Source organism: Xiphophorus maculatus, chromosome 6 (genome assembly GCF_002775205.1).
Source record: "Xiphophorus maculatus strain JP 163 A chromosome 6, X_maculatus-5.0-male, whole genome shotgun sequence".
In the NCBI taxonomy this organism is placed as follows: domain Eukaryota; kingdom Metazoa; phylum Chordata; class Actinopteri; order Cyprinodontiformes; family Poeciliidae; genus Xiphophorus; species Xiphophorus maculatus.
Window position 1 is genome coordinate 4784901 of NC_036448.1, and position 15051 is coordinate 4799951.

At 40.7% G+C, this 15051-nt stretch overlaps 1 protein-coding gene across 2 annotated transcripts; it reads right to left on the reverse strand.

Moving 5' to 3' along the window:
- Positions 1 to 4348: 4348 nt before the first annotated feature.
- LOC102238264 (membrane protein FAM159A-like) lies at positions 4349 to 11793 on the reverse strand. 2 transcript variants are annotated; one of them, XM_023335101.1, is made up of 3 exons: positions 11463 to 11793; positions 10829 to 10965; positions 4349 to 5593 (listed from the first exon to the last, which is right to left on the reverse strand). In XM_023335101.1, the coding sequence occupies exons 1-3, from the start codon at positions 11642 to 11644 to the stop codon at positions 5409 to 5411; spliced, it is 504 nt and encodes a 167-aa protein (XP_023190869.1). In that variant the 5' UTR covers positions 11645 to 11793; the 3' UTR covers positions 4349 to 5408. The 2 variants fall into 2 exon arrangements, with proteins under 2 accessions (XP_023190869.1, XP_023190870.1); XM_023335102.1 differs by having other exon boundaries at positions 10819 to 10965.
- Between the last annotated feature and the right edge of the window lie 3258 nt (positions 11794 to 15051).

The window sequence follows — 15051 nt, forward strand, 5'->3', positions numbered from 1 at the left end:
CAAAACATTTGCAATGGAGATTTTATTCTTGAGTTTGCTTCTATGATTGCATTGCAAGACCAGTTAATGTGGTTCTTCCAGTTTAGCTGCGTTTTGTCGCCCTCTCCTGGTCATTTTTGAGTAATTGAGTTTTTTTCTCCTGTTGTGTTATTAAACATGTTGCAATAATAAAAAAAGAAACACAATAAAAGTAGCAGCAGATAATAACTGAACAGTTTGCCAGTAATTTGTGGCACTTCAGTTTAAGTTCAATTTAAATTAAGACCAGATCAGTTTTTGGTCTCTTGAACAGAAAAAATATTTTTTATTCTCTTACCATAAAACTAGGGTTTAATTTCCTTTTATTCCTGGACTCAATGAAAGAATGTCATGTCAGCTTCATCTTCAAAAGATATTTACTTTGAAAATTGGTGATGTGTTAAATTCTTGTTACTTGAACATAAACGAAACATAGAAACATAAACAATGATAACTCAAAATGCTTTTCTGAAATACTGAGTGAGGTTTCTGTGTAACGATAGGCTGTTCTAACTAAATGTTGTATTTTTACATGAGAAAATGTCAACCATTCATTAATGCATTAGTGTGGATTATCAGTCATTAAGATGAAACCATCCTAATGCCTTTAGCTGAACTGATGTAATTATTCCTGTGCTGCGGTTGTTACCACATCTTCATTTCTTGTTTTCTCATTTGGATTTCTTTCTGAGGTTGGCAAGTAGGACACGGCTTGTTCAGATCCACATCTGGGTAGAGCTTAGTAATCGTTTACTTAACTGATTTTATCTCTTTCAAAGAGTCCAAACTCAAAGAAACAAACTTAATTCATTGTTTATCCCAGTTTGTAAACAAGGAGAAAGTTTAGTTTCAGGACAAAAAACGTTAAGCATCAGTTTTTTCCTCAGGACATTCAAGGCTGTTGCTTCAAAAGACCAACATGAGCTCAGTGTGTTTGGAAAGAGGATTTTAAGTGTTTGTAGTTTATGTAAAATTGTGTCTCATCCACACCACCTTTGGTGCTACAATCCAACTATGTATATTATACATAAACTGCGACATTTTGCTAATTGTAGAAATGATTGCTTACTTTTGTTTCTGCTCAGCACAATGAGCCATGCACTGCCTTGCAGGAAACTGTTGTAACTTCAGTGTATTTATTTTGAAATGCCACTCTGGCAATAAAGCTGTGCACAATTGTGAAAATGAAGGAAAACTAACTCGGGGTTTGCAAACATTTTACAAGCAAAAATCTAAAAACAAACTATTCAGCCCCCCTCAGACGATGCTTGAGCTGCTGCCTGTCGCTGCGATCACAGCTGCAGGTTACGTCTGCCTTGCTCTCCTCAGTCTCACTAACTTTTCCTGGCCAGTAGAATCAAAATGATTCCCACATCATCCTGCTGCCACTGCCATGTTTCACTCAACACACTTTGTTTGCAGGGATAAAATATATATATACATATTTTTTTCATGATACTCCAATGTTTGAATGGTACTTGCATATTATATCCTTTGAAATGTTAAAGCCTGAACATGTAAACTCTAATTTAAGACCAGGTTGGTCAGTCGGCTGATTTACTCATTAGCGGAGCTCGAAGACTGAAATGCGTTTTTATCAGTCGGATCCATCATTGGCTGGCTGCAGCAATCTATAAATAAAAAGAGACAATCTGACCCGTTCTTTCAAAATTTCATAACATAATAAAATGAACTTAAGGTGATTTATTTGGTCTCACCTGTTGTCTGCTGAGTTACATACAGCCTTCCTGTGAAGTGTGGTAAAAGTCTCATTTTTAATTACTTAACTACTTTTAGTTTATAATGACAAAATCCTGACTTCTCTGGTTTTCACTGCTTAGCTGTGTCATTTATATATTTCCTCTGTCCTGTTGTACAAATGCTTTTTTTAAACATTTTATCTCCAAAAATATAGAAATGTTATGGATGAAATGAGCAACTCACCAATCGGTAAGATGGGTACCAGTCTCCACATCATCTTAGATGGTTTCTGAATTTGTTCTTCATAAATGAATCACAGAAAACTGAATAAGATATGAGGCAAAAAGTTATTTGCACAAATTCCTTCTCCACTGTGAAACTAATAACAGCTGAATCATCTAGTCATGTTGAATTCATGATGTGCATCACGCAAATCTCCTTTGCATTAGAAATCTCCTCTGAGGACAATAGTCTTGTTCAATGTGCCCCTTTTTTAAATTTGAGCCCCTGCCCCTCCATAGGTCTCTGCACGGCCCTGCTCCCTCCCACCCCGGGCCGCGGCAAAATTGCTAAGTCTTAGCCGGTCCGCGGTAATGAAAAGGTTGGAGACCACTGCCTTATATGATAGTTGGCTGACAGGAAATGGGTTGCAGATGTGAGAGGAGAGAGAGAGAGAGAAAACGGCACATGGGTCGAGTGAGCATAAACAAACTGGGTAATTAGAAAAATAAATTTAACTAACAAATAACTAGACATAAGGAACATAATAAAACTAAAGTAACTAAAGAAGGTAGAACTAAATTTATGCAACATACTTAGAGTCACACCAATATTTTCTTTCTTTGCACTGGTTTATGGAATGTTTTTTCTTTATGTTTTGGAATACAGTATTGTCTATTTTTCTACAGCCAAGTCTATTTTTGTCAGTCATTATTTGCATGCAGAGAACGGTATGACTCTGGAGCACATGTCGTCCTCCGACGTCTGTATCTCTGCTGAGATAGTCATGAGTTCACTACAGACGTCAGTCCACCCCGACCAGGCTGGAAGCAAACCTGATCTCAAACAATCTACTAAAGGGCAAAAACGTCTCTCACTGCTCTAGCGAACGTCTATTAATACAGATCAGGTCAGAATTTAAAATCATTGGCATTTAGGCAATTTTGCTCATGGTTTACCTTGTGAACTGTGCCTGTTCTTGGTGAACAACATTTAATTTCAGATGAGTGGCTCTGACCCGACCCGGCCACTATTAAATCAACCCTCTTATTTCATTAATGTAGCCATGCATGTCCGACGAACGGCTGCATTAAAGTCAAAACAAAGAGAGCTACACTGATCCCATATTGTAGCCACAGAGTCTTTCCAATGGTCCCCCATCACAACCCGATAACCCCGAAACATTTCAGAGTCAAATCCAGTCTAACCCGACTCGGCCTCTAGCAGACCCTAATCTCAGATTATCTTTGTAGTCAAATAAACCAACATTTTTCAGACCTTGGGAAAGCACATGTCGGTTGTTTAACAATAATTGAATACATCTTTTGAAAATGATATCTACTGTTATCCATTACCCGATCAATGTACATACATAATCGCAATGCAATACTTTGACCTTTTATAAATTCGTACTTTTTGAATTTGAAAAAAGTAAAACATCAACAAGTTAATTGGGATTTTTATATTCCATCTTCCAGAGATTGGGAGGATGACCTAAAAATGGTCTCTGAAGATTCATATTAGCATATTTTTGCTGCTTCATTGCTGTAAAGCTCTGATACACATCAGCATCTACATGGTAATAAGGTCGCTCCTGTTTTCTCACAAACAAAACGCAAGCAATTTATCAGAGCTGGAGCTCGATGAGATCACTAACATCGCACATCACCAGGCGTTGTGACGTCATTGCAGGGAGAAATACAGACAGCTGCTTCAATATTGCAAAGCAAAAACATTAGGTTTTCTCAGAGGACGTCAGCTGCTTATGGGAGTACTCTGGTTTTGGGTTGAGAATGCAGTCAGGCTGCTGTTATTTCATGAAGGATTGTAGCTGCCGCCAAGTTATTTCTAAACCCTAAAATTATACCTTATCTGCTCTCGGCAGGATTCGCTCTTTTCTGAGTGAACGACAAGTGAAAGGAGCAAACACAAATGTGTTTTTTTGCCGGTAACTTCCAGATTCTCTCGCCGTGTCGGCTTTGGTTCTGCCGGTGGCCGATAGAAACCGAACCACTGATTCCGGGAATAATTGCCTTTCACTTTGGGAGCGTGTTAAACAATTATGCACCGCTTTGTGTTAGTCGTTCACATCGTATTCCCGATAAAATAATTCGGTCGGCAGTTGCAGCGTGTCAATGTGGAAGAAGTGGTAAGAAGGGTTATGAATGTTATTATGGTTTTTAATGTAACCTTTATTTTGCCGGGTAGGTTTGATTGAGAACAAATTGTCAATATCCTTTACACCAATGCAAAGGAGACTGCAAGGAAATTTGCAGCAATGCTTTGCAAAAAGAGCAACTTAACCAGGTTAAGTTAAACCCATGAAACGATACGCAGACGTTCAGTCTGCAATGATGAAGATTCAAGCACTTCGGCAAGCAGAATGCTTGTAATGGCCTCCCATGTCTTGACAGCCTAACTCGTTTTCTGACTTATCGTTTTCTGATTGCACAACACTAACGTGTTCAATACTTACTCTACCTGCTTTCCAATAGCTACAGTCAGAGCTCACATCTCCCCCCGTTCAGGTGAAAGACTCTCTCTCTTGAAGCGCAGCACCAGTTCAGCCAGAGCTCAGAGGTTGTTGTTCGCTTTATTCAAGTCTCACAATCATTTGCTCGTTCACAGTGCTGTCAGCTGACCTCTTACATCATCGCCTCGTGATTAAATACAAGCTGTCACAAACTGTTAACATCACAAAAAACCTATTAATGTCATTAGACATGTTCAAGGAGACTTTTGTCTTCTGCTAAGAAAAACATTTTTGATCACTGATAAAAGAAGTTGACTGACGACGGGGGCCAGACTGCTCGACTCTGACGAGCCCCAGCAATCTCCTTCGTCTTCTCATCATGGTCACGTTGATGGGTAGAGAAAGGGCGTCTGGCATTTAAATGTAAAGACACGTCACAGTAAGCAAGTGAAGAGACCAGCAGCCCACTCCAGTCCTTGCATTCCTGAGATGACACTGTTTCATATCGGCAGCGCCAAGTGTCACAAGGGTTTGACTTAACATTGAAAACTCACATCCTGTTTTCATTTCCGTGTGTCTCCACAGTCCCTCCGCCGCCGCGTCATCATCCAGCTCTCACAGAGCCACACATACTGTCGGCAACCACTTCTGTGAGGATGAAAGATCAACCATTTCCACTTAAAATGGAGCAAAGTTTCAGTCACCGTGACAAGCACTTCCAGGAGTGCTCTGTGGAAATGGGAGTGCTTTTTTTCCTTTTCTTTTTTTTTTTTCTACTCCAATAATTGAAAAATCTCCAACAATTTGCTCCGCTGCCGCCATGACTACAGCGTGTGGCACATGATGTCGACTAATGCCGCGGTCCTCCCGCTCAGAGCGCCTGGCTGGCAGCTCTGACTGTGTCCAGGTTCGCCCGCCTTCCTGAGCCGCGACATACCGACTGCTTCTTTTTTTTGTCTTTTCTTTTTTTGTCCTCAAAGGCAAGTTTTTCGGAGGCCTATGTGGGGCTTTCGACTTTCACGCTTGTGACCGTAGCGGTGAAACAGCGCTGGAAAAGCCGCTCCGGGTCCGACGGCTCGTTGTCAGAGTCCACTTTCCTGTTCATCATGTGTTTTCGGAACCCCTGCGGACCGGGTCCACCGGCCGCTCTCCCTTGGCTGGGTCCCTCGTTGGGGTCTCCGGCTGAAAAACACAAAAGACAAAACAAAAACAAAAAATCACCAAACCACAAAAATGGGGTCTGTACACCAAATGCTGGGTAATGGACCGGAAAAGTGAAGAAATCTGAGCCAAAAATATTACCCGGGTCAAAATTCATTACCTTGTTTAGGTAGAGAAGAAGCTAAATGAAGCCTTATCATTATCAACTGAGCAATAATGAGTCAAGTTGAGAGTAAAACAAGATATGTAATGTTGCACAAATGACACAAGTTTAGTAATCACCTTATTTGTATATCTTATAGCACTTGTTTTTCTTGTTGTTGTTTCTTTTTCATCAACTTTTACCCTTCAAATTGGTTAAAGTCAGCCGGACCCTCAACTTTCTAAGAAAAAGTGGACGGCCTGAAAGAACGGACTATTTATTTGTATCGAAGATGCCCACAAGTCACCTTTTCAAGGTCAAGTCTCGAGTCTTGCAGGGCCAAAGTTCAAGTTACGTCTCAAATCTCTGAGGGGCCAAATCTAAGTCTAAGGTTTTTCAACCCAAGTCAGAATCAAGTCTCAGGTGTCTAATGATTAAAAAAACATTTAATTATCAAATCAACAACATCTGCTGCAGCTCTAACCCTGCATCTCTGTAGGCTGGGTTTCTAAAACTGTTAAAAGTTGCCACATGGACATTAGATTCCTGTTTTATTTCCTGACAGTTATCCGTTAATCTGTTAGCATTTAATTCACTATACAAAAAAACTGGATGATTTAGAGTATTTGGAAAATTGATCCAACATATTTAGCTGCTTTGTAAACGTCTGCAGCTGCGCAGTAAAAAGATTTAATATTGATCTGGCACTTTCTATGATTTAAATCAATCAGATCACTTCCACTGTGTATTTGATCTTTTTCGAGAAGCTGTTTCCCACTGTAGGTGGAGAACGAGGTCAGAGATGGGAAGGCGTGGAGTTCACGCACAATAATGGAACATTATTGATCATAATACAAGGTAAATAAATTACTGGGTATTTTTTAAACCTAATAATACCTGATCTGATCTCACTAAGAGACAATTCTGGTAATAGTATTTAGAAAACAGAACTTCTTTTGTGGTCGGTAGTAACCCAATAACAAACATGGAGTGAGGATTTTTCTCCCCACACGGGTTTTCAGTTGATAAAATGAAAACGCCACATCCTTTCAGAATTACTCTTCAGCTACAATAACCTTAATTTCTAGTCTGATGGGAAAAGCTGGGAAAAAAGCCTCCACTGATTGCAGGAATAATTTAGTTTTGCTTTGAGTCCATAATGTATCTGATGAAGGTGCAAGTTAAACTTCTTCTGATTAAAGGTGCAGCTTTGCAGGGACATGTCAGCAGGTTTGTGATCAGCGAAACAGACAAAAATGAATTTAGCTAAACTTCAAAAGTCACTTAAAAAAAAAGTAATTCTGAAAGCATGTGGCGTTTTCACTACATGCATAAACCCACTTTGCTACACTTGTTGCCTTCTTATCCGAAGATGTTATTTCACTAAGGCATCCCAGTAGTTTGACTGAGCTCTCAGCTTTTACCGTCTCAACGTTGTGTAGTAATACAGACACTTCTCAGCTGAATATCTTCTGAAATTGTAAGCATTTAATATCTGTTATATCTACCATATGCTTAGTGTTCATAAATAACCTTGTCTGGGTTGTTTTAAATCACTAATTTTGACAAAACAGGGCTCTGTCTGATTAGCGGCTAGACTAGCCTTCCACAGCTTTGAGGGTTTTCACTTTTGTCTCTTTATCTCTTTAGATATTGATGTCACATGACCTTTCAAGGTATCCAGCTAATGCCAAGGGGTTGAGTTAATGACTGTAGTTCACGCTACAAACCAGTTTATTCACTTAAGATAACGTTAGCTTTAAGCCAAGAATGTAGCGAATGAAAGCTAGTGCTAGCTAGGTTCTGTTAAAGGTTTACACTGTGGAACACATAACGTTGGGTCTTGTTACGTATCTGTTACTATTTTCAAATTACTTATGGTTTCCCTTTAAGTTGTTTTTAAAAATGTTTTATTTATTACACTTCGTGGTTAATCTTAAAAAATACTGGGGCTACAAATTAGCCTTTGTTTCTCAATTCCAGACCTTACGCCCTACTGCATGTTTTAGGTGTTTCCCTTGTGTCACACACCTGGATTGAATCTGTGGCTGATTAACAGGCTTCTGCCAGACTTGATGACTGTAGAAGAGGTCATGCAATCATTTGGATCAGCTGTTCTGAAATAGAGCCACATCAAAAACATGCAGAGCAGGGGAGCCTGAGGACTGGAATTGAGAAGCACTTGGCTAGAGGCCTTTGTGTCATGTAATGATAAAGAGAGAAATGCTGAGAGGTAGCAGAAAGCTGAAAGTAAACTGTTCTACCAAAAATGAGGAATATCGATAACAAAAAACAAACAAATTCGAGGGAAAAATCCAAGAACAAGAACCCATCGGAAAACAACAACAAACAAACCAGACTGCTAGCAACAACAGGAGGAGAAGGTGTGAGGAGGTACTTATGCTGAGGAACTTGAGTGCAAATAGGGAACATAAAATTATGCATTGGGTCTGGACACTATTATTAACACTATAAATTAAGAAAAGATTGCTTGGAGGCATACTGATTTGATCCAATCGCTAACCTTTGGTATGCAATGTGCCAGCTCTTTTGTAAAGACAGGCCCGTGTGAAGCTTACTGGAAATGTCGCGTAAACAACCATCCCCAACTGCCAAGAGAGAAGTGCCAAACTGAGCTACATCTTTCTCCAGCAATAAAATGTCTTAAACATTCCTGTTGCTCTGACTTTATTTGTTCCATATTTGGAACGGCTTCGTTCACTTCCTCCGCTTCCATTGCTAAACTACAACCGTCGGCAGGAAGTTGACCTCGTCGTTCACAACTCCTTCTCCTGTTTGCTGATTGGCCAGGATGGAATGCATTCTGGGAAATCTAGCTCAACGGAACATAGGAAGGTGATGTCCAGGTTAGACAATCACTTCTTAAATGTGACATTGTTTTAAGTTTTGTGTCTGATGAAATACACATTAAATGCATGCATATGAACAATCAACATCTCACCTGCAGTGGACACCGCTAAGATATTTATTTAGCACAATTCCATAGTAGCCGGTCTGGGCAAACGCTAACAGCTAGTCACGATTAAAACGCAGTGTTAATACCATGAAGTAACTTCCGTTTAAAAACACGTCATTGCAGTTTATTCATATGCAGTTTTATGCAGCAAGAAGTGGGCAGAAGGTTATTTGCCTCTGGCATATCCTGAAGCACTTCTGGTCAGACTAGTTGATAAATCATAGTAGAGTCAAAAGCAAAAATATGATAGCAGTTTAAATGAAAGCCATATTTCTATTGTATTTTCTTTTGCATGGTTTGTTTTGTGTGTGTGTGTGTGTGTGAAAATAACCACTCTGTGCAACCTTGGTTTAAAATTTAGTTTTGGAAAATTGCTATACGTTCAGGAAATTAAATTACTGATGTCTACTTTGTTCTTGAACCCTATCTTGAGCTAACACTTAGCTTCAAGTTCAATAAAAAGAAGAGAGACATTTAGAGTGGGCCTCATCTATTCTGTGGAACGTGACTCCACATTTGATCGATCAATAGATAAATACTACATTAGAAATAAGTCAAACTTTGCCTTACGTGCATAAAAAAGTTGTTTTCATGTTTACTCATTTATTTCCCTTTGACACTGATTGGAAATAAAGAAAACTGTACATGTTGGTTTGTGTTGTAGCTCAGATGATTACCACTCTGCATGTTAATGCATATCAAAGGAGCAGTATTATGTATTTTCCAGGCATATACTGTCATTTTATAGCACAATCAAGTAACTATGTTACCTTCAGGTGTTACAAAAATGCTGTATATATCAAATATGACTTAAAAGAAAATTTACTCTCACTTAACGCCTTGAAATTAGGTCTCTGTCTCTCCTGCTCTTTCTGAAACTCCGCCTTCAGTAAGTCCTAACAACATGGCCCCTCTATTAACTCTCTAACAACGTTTTTACCAGCGTTGCACTGAGAAGCAGCTCACATAATGAGCTCAGCAGATCTGCAGTTCCACCAAGTGTTTGCTAATTACTGCTGGCTAGTCTGAAGGAGCTGAGTGGGGGAGTGCTGTGGTGGAAACTCAAATACTTCAGCTTCAAGGAGGAAGGCAGTGCTAGGTCCACCCAGGTGGTTTCCATGGGAGATTAAAGGAAAGAATCTAGGGAACACTACAGGTATGTTTTGGATGAGGGAATAACAATATAAAATGACATAAAGCTGAACAAAGTCAACTAAATTAAGTATTTATAAGCATTCACAGAGGGATTCTCAAGTATTCATGAATCTGAAGCTTTTGTAGGTGGCTGTGGTTCCTAATCCGCAACAATACTGGGGATTCACGTTGCTGCTTATAATATCTTAGAATAACTAAATGCAAAAATATAAAACTAAGGGCTTGATGTGCCCATATCTCACCCACCTTAGATGGGTTTGTTTTCAACCCAGCAGTTTATAGAGTGTGGTATTGATTTTGAAAAGTGGAAATGCTGCTAACTGTCATGAAGCTAACATTCCTTACTCATCATTTTGTTGCTTAGAGAGCAGGGGCAACGTGACATTTCTACACACTATTATGGGAGGTAAAGTCAACAGGGTTATGAAAAAACTAGGGTGAGATCAGGGTTAGAAAATAACATTTTAAGTGCGTCATAGAGTTAGAGGAGTGAGAAACAGAGAACTGGAGTGAAAGCCTAAAGAGTTTAAACTTGCCTTCTATCAAGCATTGAAAACTTGAAAAGGATTTTCTTGGGTTTTGCATTTTGTCTTGTTTGCCTGCAGCTAGGGTTTTTTTTTTCCAGAAACATGGAAATTCTAATCATGTAACTTGCTGAAATCAAATTCAAGGCCAAACTCATAAATGACACACTCCAGCTGCACATTTTTTTTAACGTTGAGCATAATCTAAAAGTAGATGTCTGAATCAAGGGATATGTATGCAGCGCATAGAAACACCACTGCTGGTGATGTGTCATAGCTCACCGGCAGTGCAGGTGGTTCAGTTCCATTACAAAACAACCTCTACCCTCACCTGGCACAGAAACACACACACACGCACACACACTCAAAGGGTAGAAATCCATCCTCATATAAGGCTTTCAGGAACCACATTTTTAAAAAAGCACAAAATGAAGAGTCTGACACACACCCATCCTGACCTGGTGCTCTGAGGGGCAGGCCGTTGTCAAGGCGATTGGGTTTGGTGGCTATGAAAAGGTAGCAGAGGACGCAGACGGTGATGAGGAAGGCGAGGAGCACCACGGCTGCGATTGATAGACCTACAAGAGCGCCGATACTGAGAGGAGACAGGGTGGTGGATTAGGAAACAGAGCTGGTAGGCTAAGCAAACAAAAAAAAAAAACATTAAACAGGTGTCAAAACAGGGTGGTGGGAGGAATAATTAACATTTAAACATGTGCAAACACTTGTTTCAGACCAAAGCTACTGTGCACTTTGAGATAAATCAGAATGTTTTCATTCTTTTAGTGGTTGAAACCAAACACACTTGAGGGGGAAAAAAACAGAGGGTCACGTAGTAATCAGGTTATCCTGCAGATAATAAGCAATGGGAGGGGGAGGGGGTAAAAGAAAAGCTTTTTAAAGGTTTTATAATCATGTTCATCTATAGACTAGAAAATCTAAAAAAGAAATGCAAACAACTTTTGCCTTTTTAGCAGCGAAAAACATCACTTAATGGGAGTTATAAACACACTAACTAGCTGACAAACTCAACTAAGTCTTTAAGAGTCATTAAGAGAACGTTGGTCTTAAACGCAGGAAAAGTATGCTCACCTTAGCCACCACATGTATCCATATTCGTAGGGGAAAAAGCTGTTGGGATCATCGCAGCAATATTTCACATCATTAAAGCCGCAACAGTAGACGGCGAAGGCAGCGCTGCCGGGTTTGGGGCAGGAGAAAGCCGCCACGAACGCACCGTCGGTGTTGTAGTAACTGCTGCATTCAGCGCTCATGCTGCAGCAAAGAGGGGTGAAAAAAAAAGCAAAGAAAAAAAAAGGGCGAGGAATACAGATAAACAGCACTTGTGGTCTGAGGATTAGAGAGCAGAGACGGATTCCTGCGCGAGCGGGGGTTGAGAGATGGCCGTTGGGCACAGGGGGGAAGAGGAGTGTGACTCTGCATCAACGGAGGGAGCGAAGCTGAAGGCGCTGAGGCAGCGAGCGAGAGGAATAGAGGGAGGTAGAAAACTTTGAATTGGAAGAAAAGTGTGGATCTCTCTCTCTCTTACCGTCTTCTGACACACTCATCAGCATCTTTATTTCTATCTTTCTTTCTTGAAATGCTGTGAGAATGTGATTATGTTTTCATCAGCTAATTAGGGTGAAGCGGCACTGTTGTGTCTGCCGGTGTCAAGTCACTGTCAGGCACACCTCTGGTATATCTTAACACAATGGACTATGTTGTGTAAGAAGGAGTACACGAGTGGGGTAAGCTTTATGGAGAATAACGCTGTTTTGTCCATGAGAGGCTAGAACTGAGAGCAGTTCTATGAAACGTCACTGAACTGTGCTCGATATGGGAGTAAACTTTACTTTCAGTAAAGGTTTTATAGAGCACTGTCAGTGTTTCCAGAAGTATCCGTTTTTCCCCCCCATAAGTGAAGCGGGATGTTCCAATGCCTTCAATGGTGACAGGTGAATAAAATCCATGACCGTGGCATGTAGACTGTTTCTACAAACAACTGTGAAAGAATTGGTCTCTCTCAAGAGCTTGGTGAAATCCAGCCTGCTGCTGTGATATGACGCCATCTGTGGTGTAAGTCCATCCATCTATCCATCCATCGTTTTCTGCTTATCTGAGATTGGGTTGTGAGGCAACAGGTCCAGGAGTGAGTTCCAGACATCCTGCTCCCCAGCGACATCCTTCATGTTGTTCTGGGAAGGTTTGAGGTGTTCTCAGGCTGGATGAATTATATATAGTCCCTCCAGTGAGATTTGGGATTTCCTAGGGGTCTCCTCCCACTGGGGTATGCTCAACGAACCTCCAATGGGAGGCACACTTAGAGCATCCTGGTCAGATACCCAAACTACCTCACCTAACTCCTTTCAATGTAGAGAAGCAGTGGCTCTACCATGAGCTTCCTCTGAATGTCAGACACCTTCAGTCATCTTGGTCTCCGGAGTCCAGAATCTTTGAATCACTCTTAAGGCTCCCACCTACCGTGGCGTACTTCATTCTGCAGAGGTCTAAGTGCACTCGAGGCAGGCTCAACAGGGACATCTACCAGACACTTGGGTGCAACGGAAAATGTTTACAACCGTGTACGTGTACTCTGTGTCACACACCCAACTGATTGGTGGAAAATGGTGTTCTAGTAGAATTATTTTGTATGTGACAACTAGATTATAAAATGCCAACAGTCGGAATGACACGTAGCATTCACACTGCCACTCTGTGCATCGCCAACAGGTGTGTGGTGGATGCTCTGGGGGATTAGACCGGGGCTCATCACCCACCTAGCTCATCAAACTTTCTAGTGTCCATTCAAGTTGTGGGAATTTAATGACTTTGGAAGAAATTGGTATGCTCAAGTATGAAATCTCAACCGTGGACTGACATTATGCGCGGAGTTTGTGCAGCTCACAGAATGCGTGCTGTACGTCCAAGTATGTGGGAACTTTTAGTCTGAGGCCCATTTTCCATGGAAGACTCGGGTAGGAGATAAAGTTCTGGACTACTTAGCCCTCAGGAGGGATGCTCACTACTCACTACTAAATAGTTCACAGTCAAGTGTTCGTACAAAAGTAAAGTGGAAGGAGCTGGGAACATTTCACTGCCCATAGTTACACACCTCCAACTTTGAGATTTGTGGGTGCATTTTGGGATGACTCGGTTTTGTTCCAACATGACGATGCACCAGCACACAAAGCCAAGTCAATAAGGGCAAGGATGAGTGGGAAGGAACTTGACTTCCTGGCAGAGAGTCCTGACTTTAATGTAAGAGAAGACCTTAGGGTTGAATGAGAGGAGACAGGGAGCCAAGATTTCTCATACAACATTGGTGTTTGACCACACAAACTCTCCTGAAAAGAATGGTCAGGTATCCCAATGGAGAATATTATTAGACAGCCTGACCTGGAGAGCTGAAGCCATTACTGTTGCAAAGAGTCTGCCATGCTGAGATTCACGGTGAACTCATTGTGGCACAACAGACTTAGGAGACTTAGTCCTCTCTGCAGAATAAGTAAGCAAGTCAACCTGTGTGCTCCGGCTGTCAAGAGTAATGCTAGAAATGCATTCAAGGCGTCAACGCTTTATTATTGTAAAATCTGGACTCATAAACACAAAGACGACAGAACTTCCTCACATTTTATCTCTCCCACACAGACAGCGCTATAACCATTTCTAATAAGGAGGTGGTTGTTGTAGCACACAGGACTGTCAGACAGTGACAGACAGTCTGAACACAGTCTCTGTCTATCTCTCTTTTGATTGGCAGGTTTCATCAACAATGTTATCATTTTCACGTGCAACAGACATTCACTGCATCCAAAAATGTGTGCATCCACACAAATAGTCAATTTGCAAGAATGGTCAAACATCATGAGAGCATAACAAATATAAGAAAACTTGCAAATATATCTCGTGGCATTCGTCAACACGTTGCAACAGTAAACACACATGGAGGACTCTTAGTGATAATTGAATGCAGTGGATGAAGATGAATGTATTTTTCTCAGTGGAAGGTGTCTGACACGGCTTCCACAGTAACCCTTAGGCAATAAAAACACTACTCAGACGCTGACAGTCTTAATCTCCAACCCTTTGTCTTATTTTTGGTTTTGGAGCTCTCCTTTTACAAAATCTTTTTCAAAATGTTCACTGATCTTCACCGAGGCAAGAAAGACCCGCAGAGCTTTAGGTGGATGTTCTGGGTTCCTGTGTGATCTCCTGGATGAGTCATTTTGAGCTCTTGTTGTCATTTCGCTGGGTCCATCACCATGTGGTGCTGTTTACGGCCGTCATCCCCTACATTCAAGAAAATCTCTCCCATTAAATGTTCATGAAAAATATTACAATTGATGTAATCCTTAGTCCAAAAGTTGCTTTGGACTTTTTAGCGTCAATTATTTTATGTTTTCATTGCTTGCTTTCTTATATTTTCCCATTTTAGTTATTCTTTTTGATTTTTTTCTGTTAGATTAAAAGGGTGGCATGATGTATTTTCCGGCCACACGCTGCCAGTTTACAGCAAAAATCGCGTAGCTATGTTATCTTCAGTTGATATAAAAATGCTGCATGAATCAGACATAATTTAAAAGAAATTTGACTTCGCAATCTGATACCTTAAAATTGGGCCTCTGTCTCTTTAAGAAGATCCCGCTCTTTCCGACATTCAGTCTTCAGGAAGTCATCATAA